This window comes from Mirounga leonina, unplaced genomic scaffold, assembly GCF_011800145.1.
Source record: "Mirounga leonina isolate KUSES-001 unplaced genomic scaffold, KU_Mleo_1.0 Mir_168, whole genome shotgun sequence".
NCBI classification, from domain to species: Eukaryota; Metazoa; Chordata; class Mammalia; order Carnivora; family Phocidae; genus Mirounga; species Mirounga leonina.
In genome coordinates this window covers 50,326,025-50,340,050 of record NW_023270426.1, presented here as the reverse complement: position 1 = coordinate 50,340,050, position 14,026 = coordinate 50,326,025, and the positions used below count along the sequence as shown (strand labels likewise).

The window sequence follows — 14,026 nt, the reverse complement described above, 5'->3', positions numbered from 1 at the left end:
AGCAAAATGATTTTTACAGTAAATCTAGCAGGAAAATTAAGTATGAATCAATATCCATACATCCACATAAGTACATCATACACTACTGACCCCACTGATCATTCCCACCAGGCACATTAACAATAATGGTTTTCTTGTGTACCTATTTTGACTATAGAAAATCATGAAACCAGACATAAAGCAATTTATACAAACTAATGTCCCTGTCCTGCCTTTCACCCTACTGTGCTAGGTAAAAACCTCATGACATGTGAGGGGCTATGAAAAATAAAGCTTTCAGTGTATCTGTGGGTGGAGTCATTCATTCAAAAAATACTCACTGGGCACCTGGTGCTGTTTGAGTTACACAGAGTATGGCAGTTAGCAATAAATGAAGTGAGGGGTCAAAGAGTCATCATGAAAACCATGCATAGAACAAGAGAAATAGCATTAAAGGAAAGCTCAGCAAGCTCTCAATCAAGACTAGCCCTTTTATTACGTGGAAAAGATAGTACATGAGAAATGGTACCAGATAAACCTGAGTATAGAGTTTCCACCAATAGCAGCTACACAAATATGGAGAATACATATAAACAGAAGGAATTATCTGAAATTCCACATTTTAGAAATCTTAAAAAACTGAAAACAGCCTTAATTTCTTTGATGTCAAAACCTAATCTTACAATCCATTTGTAGGAAGATAGGATCTGAACTGATGTGAAGCCCTATTTATTCCATTTAATATGTTTCAGTATTGGAAAAGTAACACTTGTCTAGAAATTACATACCCTAAATTATCTAAAATATGAAAAACTTACAATTCTAAAACAGATCTGGGGGTGCCTAGGTGGTTCAGTTGGTTAAGCATCTGCCTTTGGCTAGGGTCATGATCCCAGGGTCCTGCCAGCATGATCAGATCATGATCCTATGGTCCTGCTGAGCGGGGAGCCTACTTCTCCCTGCCCCCACCCCCACTCATGCTCTCTCAAATAAATAAAATCTTAAAAATAAATAAATAAAATAGATCTGGCCTCAAGGGTTTCAGATAATGGCTTATAGACTTGGAATATAAAGGGTTATGTTCGAAAATTAAATGAGACAATATATAAAGCACTAAGTATAGGGTCTAAAACATTTAAAACTTTCCTATTTATTTTTTTGTAACCAATATCAAAGTATATTTAGATGGCTAAAACAGAATTTGATAAGTAATATAAAAACTTTTGAGGCGCCTAGGTGGCTCAGTTGTTAAGCGTCTGCCTTCGGCTCAGGTCATGGTCCCAGGGTCCTGGGATCAAGCCCCGCATCGGGCTCCCTGCTCAGCGGGAAGCCTGCGTCTCCCTCTCCCACTCCCCCTGCTTGTGTTCCCTCTCTCACTATGTGTCTCTCTGTCAAATGAATAAATAAAATCTTTAAAAAAAAAAACAAAAAACACAAAAAACTAAGAATGGAACCTAGCTTTTTGTACTTAGGAGACTTTGAAATTTCTGGCATGCAGATATGGAACAGACTCTATTTATTAATAAATTTAAAATAAAAAAGCAGCCTCTCTGCCTATACAAGCACCCCAGCTGCCCTGCCTCTGTTCAGACCCTGTCCACCACATCAAAGCTCCTCACTGTTGAAACTTTTTGGCAAGGCCCATTTGAAATGCAACTGTCTTATGCATGGGAATTAATTTTTCCTATCTTTGTATTCCCTTCCTTGATACTTGCATAATAATGTCTAGTATTTATTGCGTTCTTACTTGACATGCAAGGCATTATGCTAAATGCTTTATAGGCATTAACCAATGGAAACGTACCTTTCCAAAAAGATCTATACTAATCATATTTTATAGAGAGGTTAACTAATTTACCCAAGGTTATGTAAGTTAGAGTTTGCAGAATCAGGATCTCTTCTGTCTAATATAGTAGCCACAAGTTGCATATGGCTATTTAAATATAGATTAAATTAAAATTCTGTTCCTCTGTCACATAAATCACATTTTAAGAGCTCAACAGATATCTGGCTAATAGGTATGCTACAAGAAAGTGCAAATATAAAAATTTCCATTGTTGTAGGAAGTTCTATTGAATAGCACCGTCTAGATACTATAAATGTTCAATATATACTTGATGACTTATGTAAAACTGACATGGGGTAATATAACCTTAATCATATTTTAGCTATATGCTTTTAGGAGAAAGACAAAAGGGACACCTGGGTGGCTCAGTCGGTTAAGTGTCTGCCTTCGGCTCAGATCATAATCCCAGGGTCCTGGGATCGAGCGCCACACGGGCTCCTTGCTCAGCTGGAAGCCTGCTTCTCCTTCTGCCTCTGCCTGCCACCCCCACTGCTTGTGCTCTCTCTCTCTGACAAATAATAAATAAATCTTAGGGGGAAAAAAGGAGAAAGACAAAAGTATGGATTATAAGGAAGTACCCTTAGGATTGTTACATATTCAGCTCATATATGTATGTCCATAAAGATGACCTCAAGGAATCATTTTTTAAAGGGGGGGTGGAGTGCCTGGGTGGATCAATCAGTTAAATGTCTGACTCTTGATCTCAGTTCAGGTCTTAATCTCAGGGTCGTGAGTTCAAGCCCCAAGTTGGGCTCCATACTAGGTGTGGAGACTACTTAAAAGAAAAAAAAAAGGATGGGTAATGGTTAAAATTCTCTGCCAAGACAAGAAAGCACATTGATATATTTTTAGAAGCTTCAGAAGGACAGAAGGACTGTCATCCAACAGAGTTTCCTGGTTAATTCCCAGTTAGCCAGAGAACATGGTTAATCAGAAGATAACAGCAAACATTAAATGAGATGTGATTGTATTTTCTGATTTGTTTCATGCTAGCAACTTAACAAAATCCCCTAATTCAATTAATAATCCTTACTTTAATAACACTTCTAACATATATGCTACTTCTAACCATGTGTGATTTTATATATTCTCATCTTGTTCAATGTTTTAAAATATATCTGATATAACCTGTATATAATACAGATTTGAAACTCAAACTGTACTCACATAGCCAGATTGTGCTATTACTTTTGTGTATGGATTGGAGGGGAGGGAGTATACTATTCAAAGACTGGAGTGAAGTAGCTGCAACTAATTAAACTTACCCTTGGTTCTTTCAAAGGTATTGAGCCAAGGGGCGCCTGGGTGGCTCAGTTGGTTAAGCAACTGCCTTCGGCTCAGGTCATGATCCTGGAGTCCCAGGATCGAGTCCCGCATTGGGCTCCCTGCTCAGCAGGGAGTCTGCTTCTCCCTCTCCCGCTCCCCCCTCTTGTGCTCTGTCTCTAAAATAAATAAATAAAATCTTTAACAACAACAAAAAAAGGTATTGAGCCAAAAAGACACTGATATATTCAGGAGTTTTTGATGGGGAAATTCCAACACCAGTGGCAGTCTGGGATCAGAGGTTCAGGTATAGATGATTTGGGAACCTACAAAATTTGTGTGCAGAGCTGTGTGTACATGCATATTTCTCTTAGTATAGGGCTCCTACTTTTCAAATTCTTTTTTTAAAGATATTATTTATTTATTTGACAGAGAGAGACACAGAGAGAGAGGGAACAAAGCAGGGGGAGTTGGGAGAGGGAGAAGCGGGCTTCCCACTGAGCAGGGAGCTCGATGCGGGGCTCGATCCCAGGACCTCGGGATCACGACCTGAGCCGAAGGCAGATGCTTAACGACTGAGCCACCCAGGCACCCCTACTTTTCAAATTCTTTTTTTTTTTTTTTTTTAAAGATTTTTTTTTTATTTTATTTTATTGAGAGAGACAGAGAGAGAGCATGAGAGAGAGGAGGGCCAGAGAGAGAAGCAGACTCCCTGCCGAGCAGGGAGCCCGATGCGGGACTCGATCCAGGGACTCCAGGACCATGACCTGAGCCGAAGGCAGTCGCCCAACCAACTGAGCCACCCAGGCGCCCCACTTTTCAAATTCTTAATGGGGCAGGAGTCTGTGACCTAAAAAGGGTAAAAGAAGGACTACAATCAAGACCCAAAAACATTTAAAAAGAAGACAGATTAAAAGGAATGGTACATACTCTTAAAGAATATTTAAAGAAGAATTTATTTTTTAAGATTTATTTATTTGAGAAAGTGCACCCGTGTGTGTGTGTGTGTAGTGGGGAGGGGCAGAGGGAAAGGGAGAAAGAATCTTAAGCAGACCCTGCACTGAGTGTGGAGCCCCATGCAGGGCTCAATCTCACGACCCTGAAATCATGATCTGAGTTGAAACCAAGAGTCAGACACTTAACCAACTGTGCCACCCAGGTGGCCCATAGAAGTTAAAGAATTTAAAAAGCAAAGAGAATTTTGCTTATGTAGGTAGAATTTGTCAGAGTTACCTTCAAAGTTGTGTTTCAAGTTCAGCACTATACTCATGGCAAATATTACTAAATATTTTTAAATTTTTAAAGTATTTTATATTGTCACACCAGAAAAAAGTTTTTTTTTTAAAAAACCCAAGACACAACATACTGACATTTTTTAAAGAACAAAAGTTTCCCCATAATTTAAATCACAGAGTAAAGTACTGTATTATAAAGCCTTCACTGGGAAATCGTTTGTTTGGGATGGGCTTAATAATGCATTTTTGCTCTGCTTCTCATGAGTAATGTCGTCACCTTAAATTAATGCTAATAAAACTGGTGCAGTACCTCACAATACGTACATTATATACACTCAAGCATAAACCTGGTAAGAATGACTGACAGGTTTACCAAACCCTTTGAAGAATTCAAGCACAATCCAGAACATTAAGAAGCAGACTATTAAGGTAATGGGGTGGCCCCAGGGAAAATGACCCCACAGATAAAAATCCCAGACTCTTGGGGCCCATTTTAGCCCAGCCCTTCTTCTACCACCCTAGACCAATTCCAGTAAGAACAATGTTCTTACAATAGCTAATAACCAGAAATCTTACCCTCAAGCAGTTCTTTTAGGTACTCTGTAACTCAGTGTCAGCTGGCTAGAACAACAAAGCTAGTACATGTGAGGAAGACAAAGAATGGTTCTCTACTTCACAGGCAAAAAAAATGCTAGGATTTAAAAACAAAAACCTAACAAAAATGCTATGATTTTAAGTTTTAAAAGTTCTGGAACTTAAAAATCAGACAGCTAGTCACATAAGGGAGAAAGCTAATCAGGAAAAGGAGACTGCAGTAGAAATGCTACAGGGGAACACAAGTGGGACTGAAATCCTTGCAAAGAGATGCTGAATATAGTGTGAAAAAGTTCTAGGACAAGACAAGTTACAATTTTACCAACACTAGTAGCAAACAAAACCTAAGGGTAAAAATCACAATTTAAAATTATTAACAAAAGACTTCTTCCTAGATCAAAGCCATAACAATGTTATCTCATACTATTTTTTAAATAAGAGTTAAGCATATGCACTTTTAAAATGTCAGTAAGGACTAAGTCTACCTTCTAAGCCAAAAAAAATTTCATACAGTAAAAAAGTGGAGGCAATTTGTTTTCCCGTAGAAACTAAAATACAGTACTCTCAGATATAGCCAGTGTTCTAAAAACCAATATGGTCAATCCATAGAATGGGAGCAAATATTTTCAAATCATGTATTCCATATAAGAGCTGTATCTAGTATAAGTGGCCAATAAGCACACAGAAAGATACTCAATACCATGATGAAAATGTAAATCAGATAACCACTTCACACTCAACCAGCATGCTATAATGTAAAAGAGACAAATTTTAAGTATTAAGGATGAGATGAAAGATGTGGAGAAATTCTAACTGTTGTACACGGCTGGTGGGAATGTAAATGTAAATGTACAGCTGCTTAGGAAAACAGCCTGGCAGTTCCTCAAAAAGTTAACAGCAGTTTGACTCCTAAGTATATACCAAGATAAATGAAAATCCTGAGCATGAAAGTTTACAGCAGCATTGTTCATAATACTCCCAAAGTAGAAAGAGCCCAAATGTTCATCAACTGATGAATGCACAAAATGTGGTATTAATCACAGTATCATTCTACAAAAAAACTAACTTAAACACTCATGCATCTACAGCATGAACTGTGAAAACATTATGTTAAGTATAAATGTTTAAAAAAAAAACCCACGTTTTATGATTCCATTTATATGAAATATCCAGGATAGCAAATTTATAGAAAGATTAATGGTCAGCTAGGAAAGTTTAGAGAGGAGATGGGGAATCACTGCTAACGGGGTCAGGTTTATTTCCAGGGTGATGAAAATGTTCTAAAGTTGATTGTGGTGATGTGCGTAATTCTGTCAGTATACTAAACAGCACTGAATCTATATACTTTAAATGAGTGAACGGTATGGTATCTTAATTGAAGTATAGTTTAGTGAAATTTTTTAATTGTATAGTGAATTTTTTTTAATTGAAGTATAGTTAAGAACGTTATGTTAGTTTCAGGTGTACACAAATTATGTCTTAATGTGGTTTTAAAAAACCACTGTGGGCTACAAAGTACAACATGGGATACGTTCCAAGATCCCCAGTGGATGCCTGAAACTACAGATAGTACTGAAACCTATATATACATACATACCTATGATGAAGTACTTGACAAATTAGGCATAGTAAGAGGTTAAGAGCAATAAAACAATTATAATATATTGTAATAAAAGTTACGTGAATGTGGTCTCACTCTTCACCCATTCACCTGTGAGGTGAATGACGTACGCACTGTGATGCAGCATTAGCTAGTACTGAGCTTCTGGCAATATATCAGGAGGAGGATCATTTGCTTCAGGACGAAGGCTGACTGTGGAAAGCAAAACTGTGGATAAAGGGGAACTGTACAACAAATCTAATCAGACAAATAATTTTATTCTAATCCTTCTGAGGTATAATTGCTTTTTAAAAATAACTAACACAAATTCAGTTGCCTCACCCAGTTCATTCTCCTCTGCCCAATAAAACGCCACACTTCTTGCCTCCTTTAACCAGCCCTTACAAGATGACTTCAGTACTACTTGAACAAAGGCACAGCCTGAGTATACTCAGGAGCCTGGGTGTGTGCAGTCTGGATCTGACCATCACCAACCTACCTTTACTCACTTCTTAACTACCCAAGAATGCTGTGCAAACCTGAGTAGTTTTTAAAGGAGCAATTTCAGATCCAAAACATAAACGTAGATTTAACTTTTCCCAATTCCCTATTGCCTTCAACTTAAACCTCTTTTGTTATTGAGTGAAGGGTCTACATTCCTGGTATTTACACTCATTTTTGAGAAATGCCTTGCTTTCCACTATCAACAATGAAACACAGTTAGAAAAGCATGTGAGGAAAATGGCTCAAGATTGAAGAATGACTTTCCAGTCAATTCTCTATGAACTGGTCAGAGTCATTATTTCATAAAAATAAATTTGATTGTGTTACGCCTTGATGAAAACTTTAGAGTGGCTCCATACTGCTTTTAGGGCAAAATTCAAACTCCTTGGTAGGATGCAGAAGGCCAGCCCCAAATTTTGCTTACTTTTTCAACCTCATCTCTCATGACTCTTGGTCCAGAAAACTAGGCTGACTCTTCCTCCCTGCCCCTGGGGCTCCTGGAACATATAGTTCTCTTTACCTAGGACAAAGCTGAGTACTCCTGCAATGGTCCACCTTGTATATAATGATAGCTGCTTATCTAGGGAGACAAGGGGTATTAATCATGTCTTTCTTTATCTCAATCACCCATTAAAACTGTTGGCAAAAACAAACAAACAAACAAACAAAAAACAACCCACTTAATAAATGTTTGTTGAATAAATAACTGAGGAGGGACATGTGAATTGGGGAGGATTCCAAAAGGCAGAAAAAGCCGACAAATGAAAGGAAAGAGTTAAAGTTTTGAGCCTGGAGTATCTTGAAGAACTGAGGCTTTAACAGAAAGGAAGATTTAAGAAGATCTAGTAAGAGGAAATGAAGTAGTTTGGTTTTGGAAATATTTCATGCAGGGCGCCTGGGTGGCTCAGTTGGTTAAGCGACTGCCTTCGGCTCAGGTCATGATCCCAGGGTCCTGGGATTGAGCCCCACCATCGGGCTCCCTGCTGGGCAGGGGGCCTGCTTCTCCCTCTCCCTTCTGCCGCTCTTACTGCTTGTGCTCTCCTGCTCTCTCTCTGTCAAATAAATAAAATCTTTTAAAAAAAAAGAAAGAAAAGAAAAAGAAAAAAGAAATATTTCGTGCATACTGTGTCAGCCCAAAAAAGTGACTTTATTTTTTCAAAAATGCCTTAATAAAATAATGATACAATAAATTATTAATTACCTCAAATGAAAACAAGGGGAAACAATCCAAAATTTATATAATGATTCAAATATTTTTCATCTCTGAAATATTTTTTTTTTTTTTTAAGATTTTATTTATTTATTTGTGTGAGAGAGAATGAGAGAGAGCACATGAGAGAGGGGTGGGTCAGAGGGAGAAGCAGGCTCCCTGCCGAGCAGGGAGCCCGATGTGGGACTCGATCCAGGGACTCCGGGATCATGACCTGAGCCGAAGGCAGTCGCTTAACCAACTGAGCCACCCAGGCGCCCTCATCTCTGAAATATTTTTTAACTCTTGGCACAAAAGGCACAAACTGAATAATTGTGCCTAAACCATAAAGTCCTACTATATGCAATCTAGAACACCCTTTTAGGTTCATCCCTAACACCAGCTTTAATCTTCATTCACTTTTAAAACTAGAGTTGAGACCCCTGAACAACATGAAGATTTGCTGCTTCTAATACTTAGGAAAACTATCAGCAAAAGACCAATGTAGATATTTGAGTACCCTTTCATGAAAAGCAATCTGTTCTGGCCCAATTTAATAATAAAACATAAAATGTTTTATAGCATTTAAAAAATAATGGCCTGGAGGAAACGAAAAATAGTATACATCTAATGGTTTCACTATTTTCACCAAGACATGGGCATCAATGGTATATTCCGTGTTGCACTGGGCAGTATGAGTATGAATACTAAAACCATTGAAGAACAGGATGACCATGAAACAAAGTGGTTAGGTTTTTCCTTTTTTAAGATTTTTTTTTTTTTTAAAGATTTTATTTATTTATTTGACAGAGAGAGACACAGTGTGAGAGGGAACACAAGCAGGGGGAGTGGGAGAGGGAGAAGCAGGCCTCCTGCGGAGCAGGGAGCCCGATGTGGGGCTTGATCCCAGGACCCTGGGATCATGACCTGAGCCCAAGGCAGACGCTTAACGACTGAGCCACCCAAGCACCCCCTTTTTTTTAAGATTTTATTTATGACAGAGAGAGAGAGCATGCACACATGAGTGGGGGAGAATCCCATGCAGACTCCATACTGAGCTCAACGTGGTGCTCAATCCCATGACCACGAGACAACCAGCCAAAATCAAGAGCTGGACGCTCAACTGACTGAGCTATCCAGACACCCGAAACATGGTTAATTTTTAAAAGATCACTTTAGATATATTTTACATAAGTTTATCAGCAACCTCTTCAAGGATTTCTAAAACTATTCTTTTTTGGAGGGGTATTCATGAAGAGGTTTAAGAAAACTGGACCTCTGCTAAGGATCTCTCCTGTTTTATGTTCCAGTAGGAATAAAAAGGGAAGCTCCAAAAGGTAATGGTTTGAGTATAACATAATCAATTCTAACAAAATTCTACGGCCTTAAGATTTTTCTATATTTCTCTGGGCACTGAAACTTTCTTAATAAAGCTATGAACCTTATAGTACAAAAAAAGTTTAAAGACAACAAGGAAATTCTAATGTCAACCTCCTTTTTAAGAGTGCACTACTGCCTACAGCCACCCTGTGATGCTGCGAGAGTACCTCGAACGTCTCCCTCCCCTCTCTCTCCCCCTCCTCTGTCTCTCCCTCCCCTCTCTCTACCTCGTCTCTTACCGGCAACTCCAAGGACAGGCTCCATCATGACTGTTATCATCTCACGGAAACAATGCAAAATTAACAACAGCCTGCAGTGTCAGAAAAATGCCAGTCTTGTACAAAGATAAAAAACAAATCACACATCATCTTTTTAAATTTTATATATATTTTTGATGGTTTTTGTTACCTCTTCTTTCAGTGCATGTTTCCTCTGTTCCAAACAGATCTCTTTCGCTCTCATCATCTGCAGAGTCTCCTTAGAAACTGCATACTGGAGTTTTTCCATACGTTCTGCAGCTGCTGCCCACGATGCTTTACCAAATTTCTTCTGATCTGCTCTCATTCGATCATACACAGCTATTAATTATAATTTTGTAGAGACATTAAGACACAAGACAACTTGATACTAAAGAATTTCAAAGTTTTAGATCTCGCTGACCACATACATAATGATAAACAAATAAATCCTACTCCCTTAAGTTACCTCTTAGCAGCTCGAAAATATAACTCAACATATCTTAGCTTCTATTATCTTCAATAAGAATCCTAAATAATCATCAGAAATAACTTTGTGAAGATAAAAACTGAGTTGTCAGATTTTAAAACTTTTATTTTTTTAAAAAAGATTTTACTTATTTATTTGACAGACAGCACAAGCAGGGGGAGCGGCAGGCAGAGGGAGAGGGAGCAGATTCCCCGCTGTGCAAGGAGCCCAATGTGGGGCTCGATCCCAGGACCCTGAGATCATGATCTGAGCCAAAGGCAGACACTTAACCAACTGAGCCACCCAGGCATCCCTCAAAGGTTTTATACATACTTTATAAAGGGTTACACTTTTTCTTGGGTACATTAATTGAAATGAGAGTCCTAACTATTCAAGATTCTTTGAAATTATTTATTTAAATCCATGTGTTAATCTTATCATTCTGAGTTCCTCCAAAAATACTATAATGATCTGATGAAGGGAAAAAAATCCTAGATGTTAGCATGGAGCTTATTCTGAGGTTAGAGTTGGAGCACTACAACCAAGTCCCAGGGAAAACACCCAACTCCCTCTCCCACATGCCCCAAAAAGGGAAAGAAAAAAGTAACTTTTTATTTGCCACAACAGAGCCCTATTTCAAGAGATACTTCTTGACAATCAAACAGCTAGTATCTTTTCCAGTTAAAGAAGCTTATCACTGAGATCCTGGGTCCTATACAATTAAACCAACCATCATTATGCCCAAGCACTTTAACAGGTCAGACACACACATCACAAAAAAGATAGCTATCTGTTTAGCACTGAACTAGTCCGGCTCTTTAAGTCACTTACACGTTCACTAGTAGTATCTTCTATATGTAAATGGTAATTCTGTACTACTATTATGTCCTAACCATCTTTTGCAATGAAGTATATCTCAGTAAATCTTTGTCTCTGAGTTTTATGAAATCTTAAATTTTTTTTTTTTTTAAGATTTTATTTATTTATTTTGAGAGCGAGAGAATGAGAGAGAACACATGAGAGGGGATAGGGTCAGAGGGCAAAGCAGACTCCCTGCCGAGCAGGGAGCCCGATGCGGGACTCGATCCAGGGACTCCAGGATCATGACCTGAGCCGAAGGCAGTCGCTTAACCAACTGAGCCACCCAGGCGCCCCTTAAATTTTTTTTTTACAATAATACATGGACATACTTAAAAATTAAATCTGTACAGGCAGGCTGCTAAAGAAAAAGAGCAGTTTCTCGGGCTCAGCTCTCCTCGACCCCTTAATCTCAATGCCCAGATGCAACCAACTTTTGCTTCTGGTGGTTACTTCCATATAAAAATAGTTTTTATAAAACAGTATTCTTTATAAAAACTGACTGTTTCTCAATTTATACAGACTTTAAAAACTATCTGTTGAGTTCCTATAATAACAGATGACGCACTGTGCTGACTTAGATTCTCCTCTCAATATAGTTAAATAGGTTCTTTGGGTTTCAGTTTTTCTGTGGCCTTCAAGTGCTAACATAAAAGGTAATTTTTCAATGCATAATCTTGCTCTGAATCTCGATTTTAGGCTTTTTAACAAAATCTACTCACTGGTTAAATATCAAATGACTTTGCCATTTTAAAGTTCTATCTATCTTTTAAACTGTATATATAGTATTTCTGCAAGCATAAGATCAATATAGTAGTACAATGTAGGAAAACAAAAATCAGAGGATTTGGAGTGAAATAATAGAGTTAAATTCCCAATTCCACCTGTAACTGACATGTAACTTTTGGCAAGAAACGTCATTGTTCTGGGGCTCCATTCCCTTGCTTGTGAAAAAAGGACATAGAGTATCTAGTTCAAAAGCTTTTGTGGAAATTAAATGAGATAATGAGAGTTATTTTGTGTGTCTCTTCCACTTCCCATGGCACCAACTCTCTTGCTCTCCACCTTACTGTCAGAAGTAGCTTCCTGTCCTAATTCAGTCTCATGTTGTTACCTACCACAAGAGCTAATCCATACTTTGTCTTCTAATACCTTGGCTAGAACATATTCTTACATCTCAATGTTACTCTCTTCAAGTGGAATTATTTTCCCCAACAGCTGAGAAATACGACAGTGACACAGAAAATTGTTTGTGAATGTAAAATACTTGGAATACCCTTGGGATATCTCTAAAACAGATTCTTCTCTCCCTCTGCTGGCAAGAATAAAGATTCTTGCTAAGGGACCTTTCACATTTTCAGAGTAACAAACTCTATAATAATAGTGTATGATGATCTGTATATGTAAAAAAAAATCTGAGTGCAATATAGTTCTGGTGTTCAAAAAATATCATGTTCAATCTATTTTTTAAAAAGTTTAATATGCTAACATATATACCTGTCAGAAATGAGCCTATTTAAGATGTTATTAAAGTTAAGCAATAGGGGTGGCTGGGTGGTTCAGTCAGTTAAATGTCTGCCTTCGGCTCAGGGCATGGTCCCGGGGTCCTAGGGTTGAGCCTCACATTGGGCTCCCTGCTCAGCGGGGAGCCTGCTTCTCCCTCTCTCTCTCTGCCTGCTGCTCCCCCTGTTTGTGCTCTCTCTCTGTGTCAAATAAATAAATAAAATCTGAAAAGAAAAAAAAAAAAAAGCTAAGCAATAATAGGGGCGCCTGGGTGGCATGGTCAGTTAAACGTCTGACTCCTGGTTTCAGCCCAGGTAGTGAACTCAGGGTCATGAGATCCAGCCCCACATCCAGCTCTGTGCTCAGCAGAGTCTGCTTGAGATTCTCTCTCCTTCTCTTCTGCCCTTCCTGCTCATGAGCTCACCCCGTTCCTCCCTCCCTATTCCTCTCTAAAATAAATAATCAAATATTTAAAATAAAAGCTAAGCAGTAATATATCAAAATTGTTACATCTGGCTCAGTAAATGAAAAAAAAAAATAAAATAAAAGGGCGTCTTTTACTCTTCCTCTAAAAAAAGAAATCAGAAAGTTACCTTCTGGCTGGAAACATAAAGGAGAGCTATTACTATCAGCAGCATAAAGCCACAGAGAGTTCATTCTGTTTCCCTGACATGGGAGGAAGGAAACATACTCAGAAAAGGAAAATAAAGGAAAATTGAACGGCCAAGCAAATATCTCTCTGTTTGGGTTCAAAAGCTTCCTACTAGGATAAAGTCACCAGAAGTGAGATATAAAGAAGTCTACAGTGACTCTAATGAAGAATTTGGAACCCTATAATGATGCCTGTCATATACAAAAATATTTTGCTTAAAATTGGAGAAGTATAAAATAAGAGCAATCATCAAAATTGTATAGAGCCAGAATTATGAACCATATATAAAAATATATACAAAATCACGGCAATTCTGTAATAAGCCATAAATAGAAAAAAAAAAAACTGATAGAAACACAAAGTGGTTGCATAGGCAGTAGGATTACAGATGTATGTAGGGTTTCCCCCCTCTAATATTCTAAATTTTCTATAATGATTATATATTTCTAAATTTATTTATTTGAGAAAGAGAGAACAAGGGGAGGGGCAGAAAGAGAGGGAGAGAATCTTAAACAGACTCCCACTGAACAAAGAGCCCAACATGGGGCTCGATCCCAGGAACCTGAGATCATGACCTGGGCCCAAATGAAGAGTCAGATGCTTAACTGACTGAACCACCCAGGCACCCCATAATGGTTATGTATTTTTAATCATAATGCAAACTTTTTTTAAACATTAAAGAATGTACCTAGAAAGCACAGAAAGACTCTAAACCAAA

General features: G+C 38.2%; 1 protein-coding gene across 1 annotated transcript in view; it reads right to left on the bottom strand.

Moving 5' to 3' along the window:
• JMY (junction mediating and regulatory protein, p53 cofactor) overlaps positions 1 to 14,026 on the bottom strand; it is a 93,091-nt gene that overhangs the window by 25,155 nt on the left and 53,910 nt on the right. Inside the window, exon 4 of the mRNA XM_035014728.1 lies at positions 9,999 to 10,168. Within this exon, the coding sequence (XP_034870619.1) occupies positions 9,999 to 10,168 (170 nt within the window). The remainder of the gene's footprint in view (positions 1 to 9,998; positions 10,169 to 14,026) is intronic.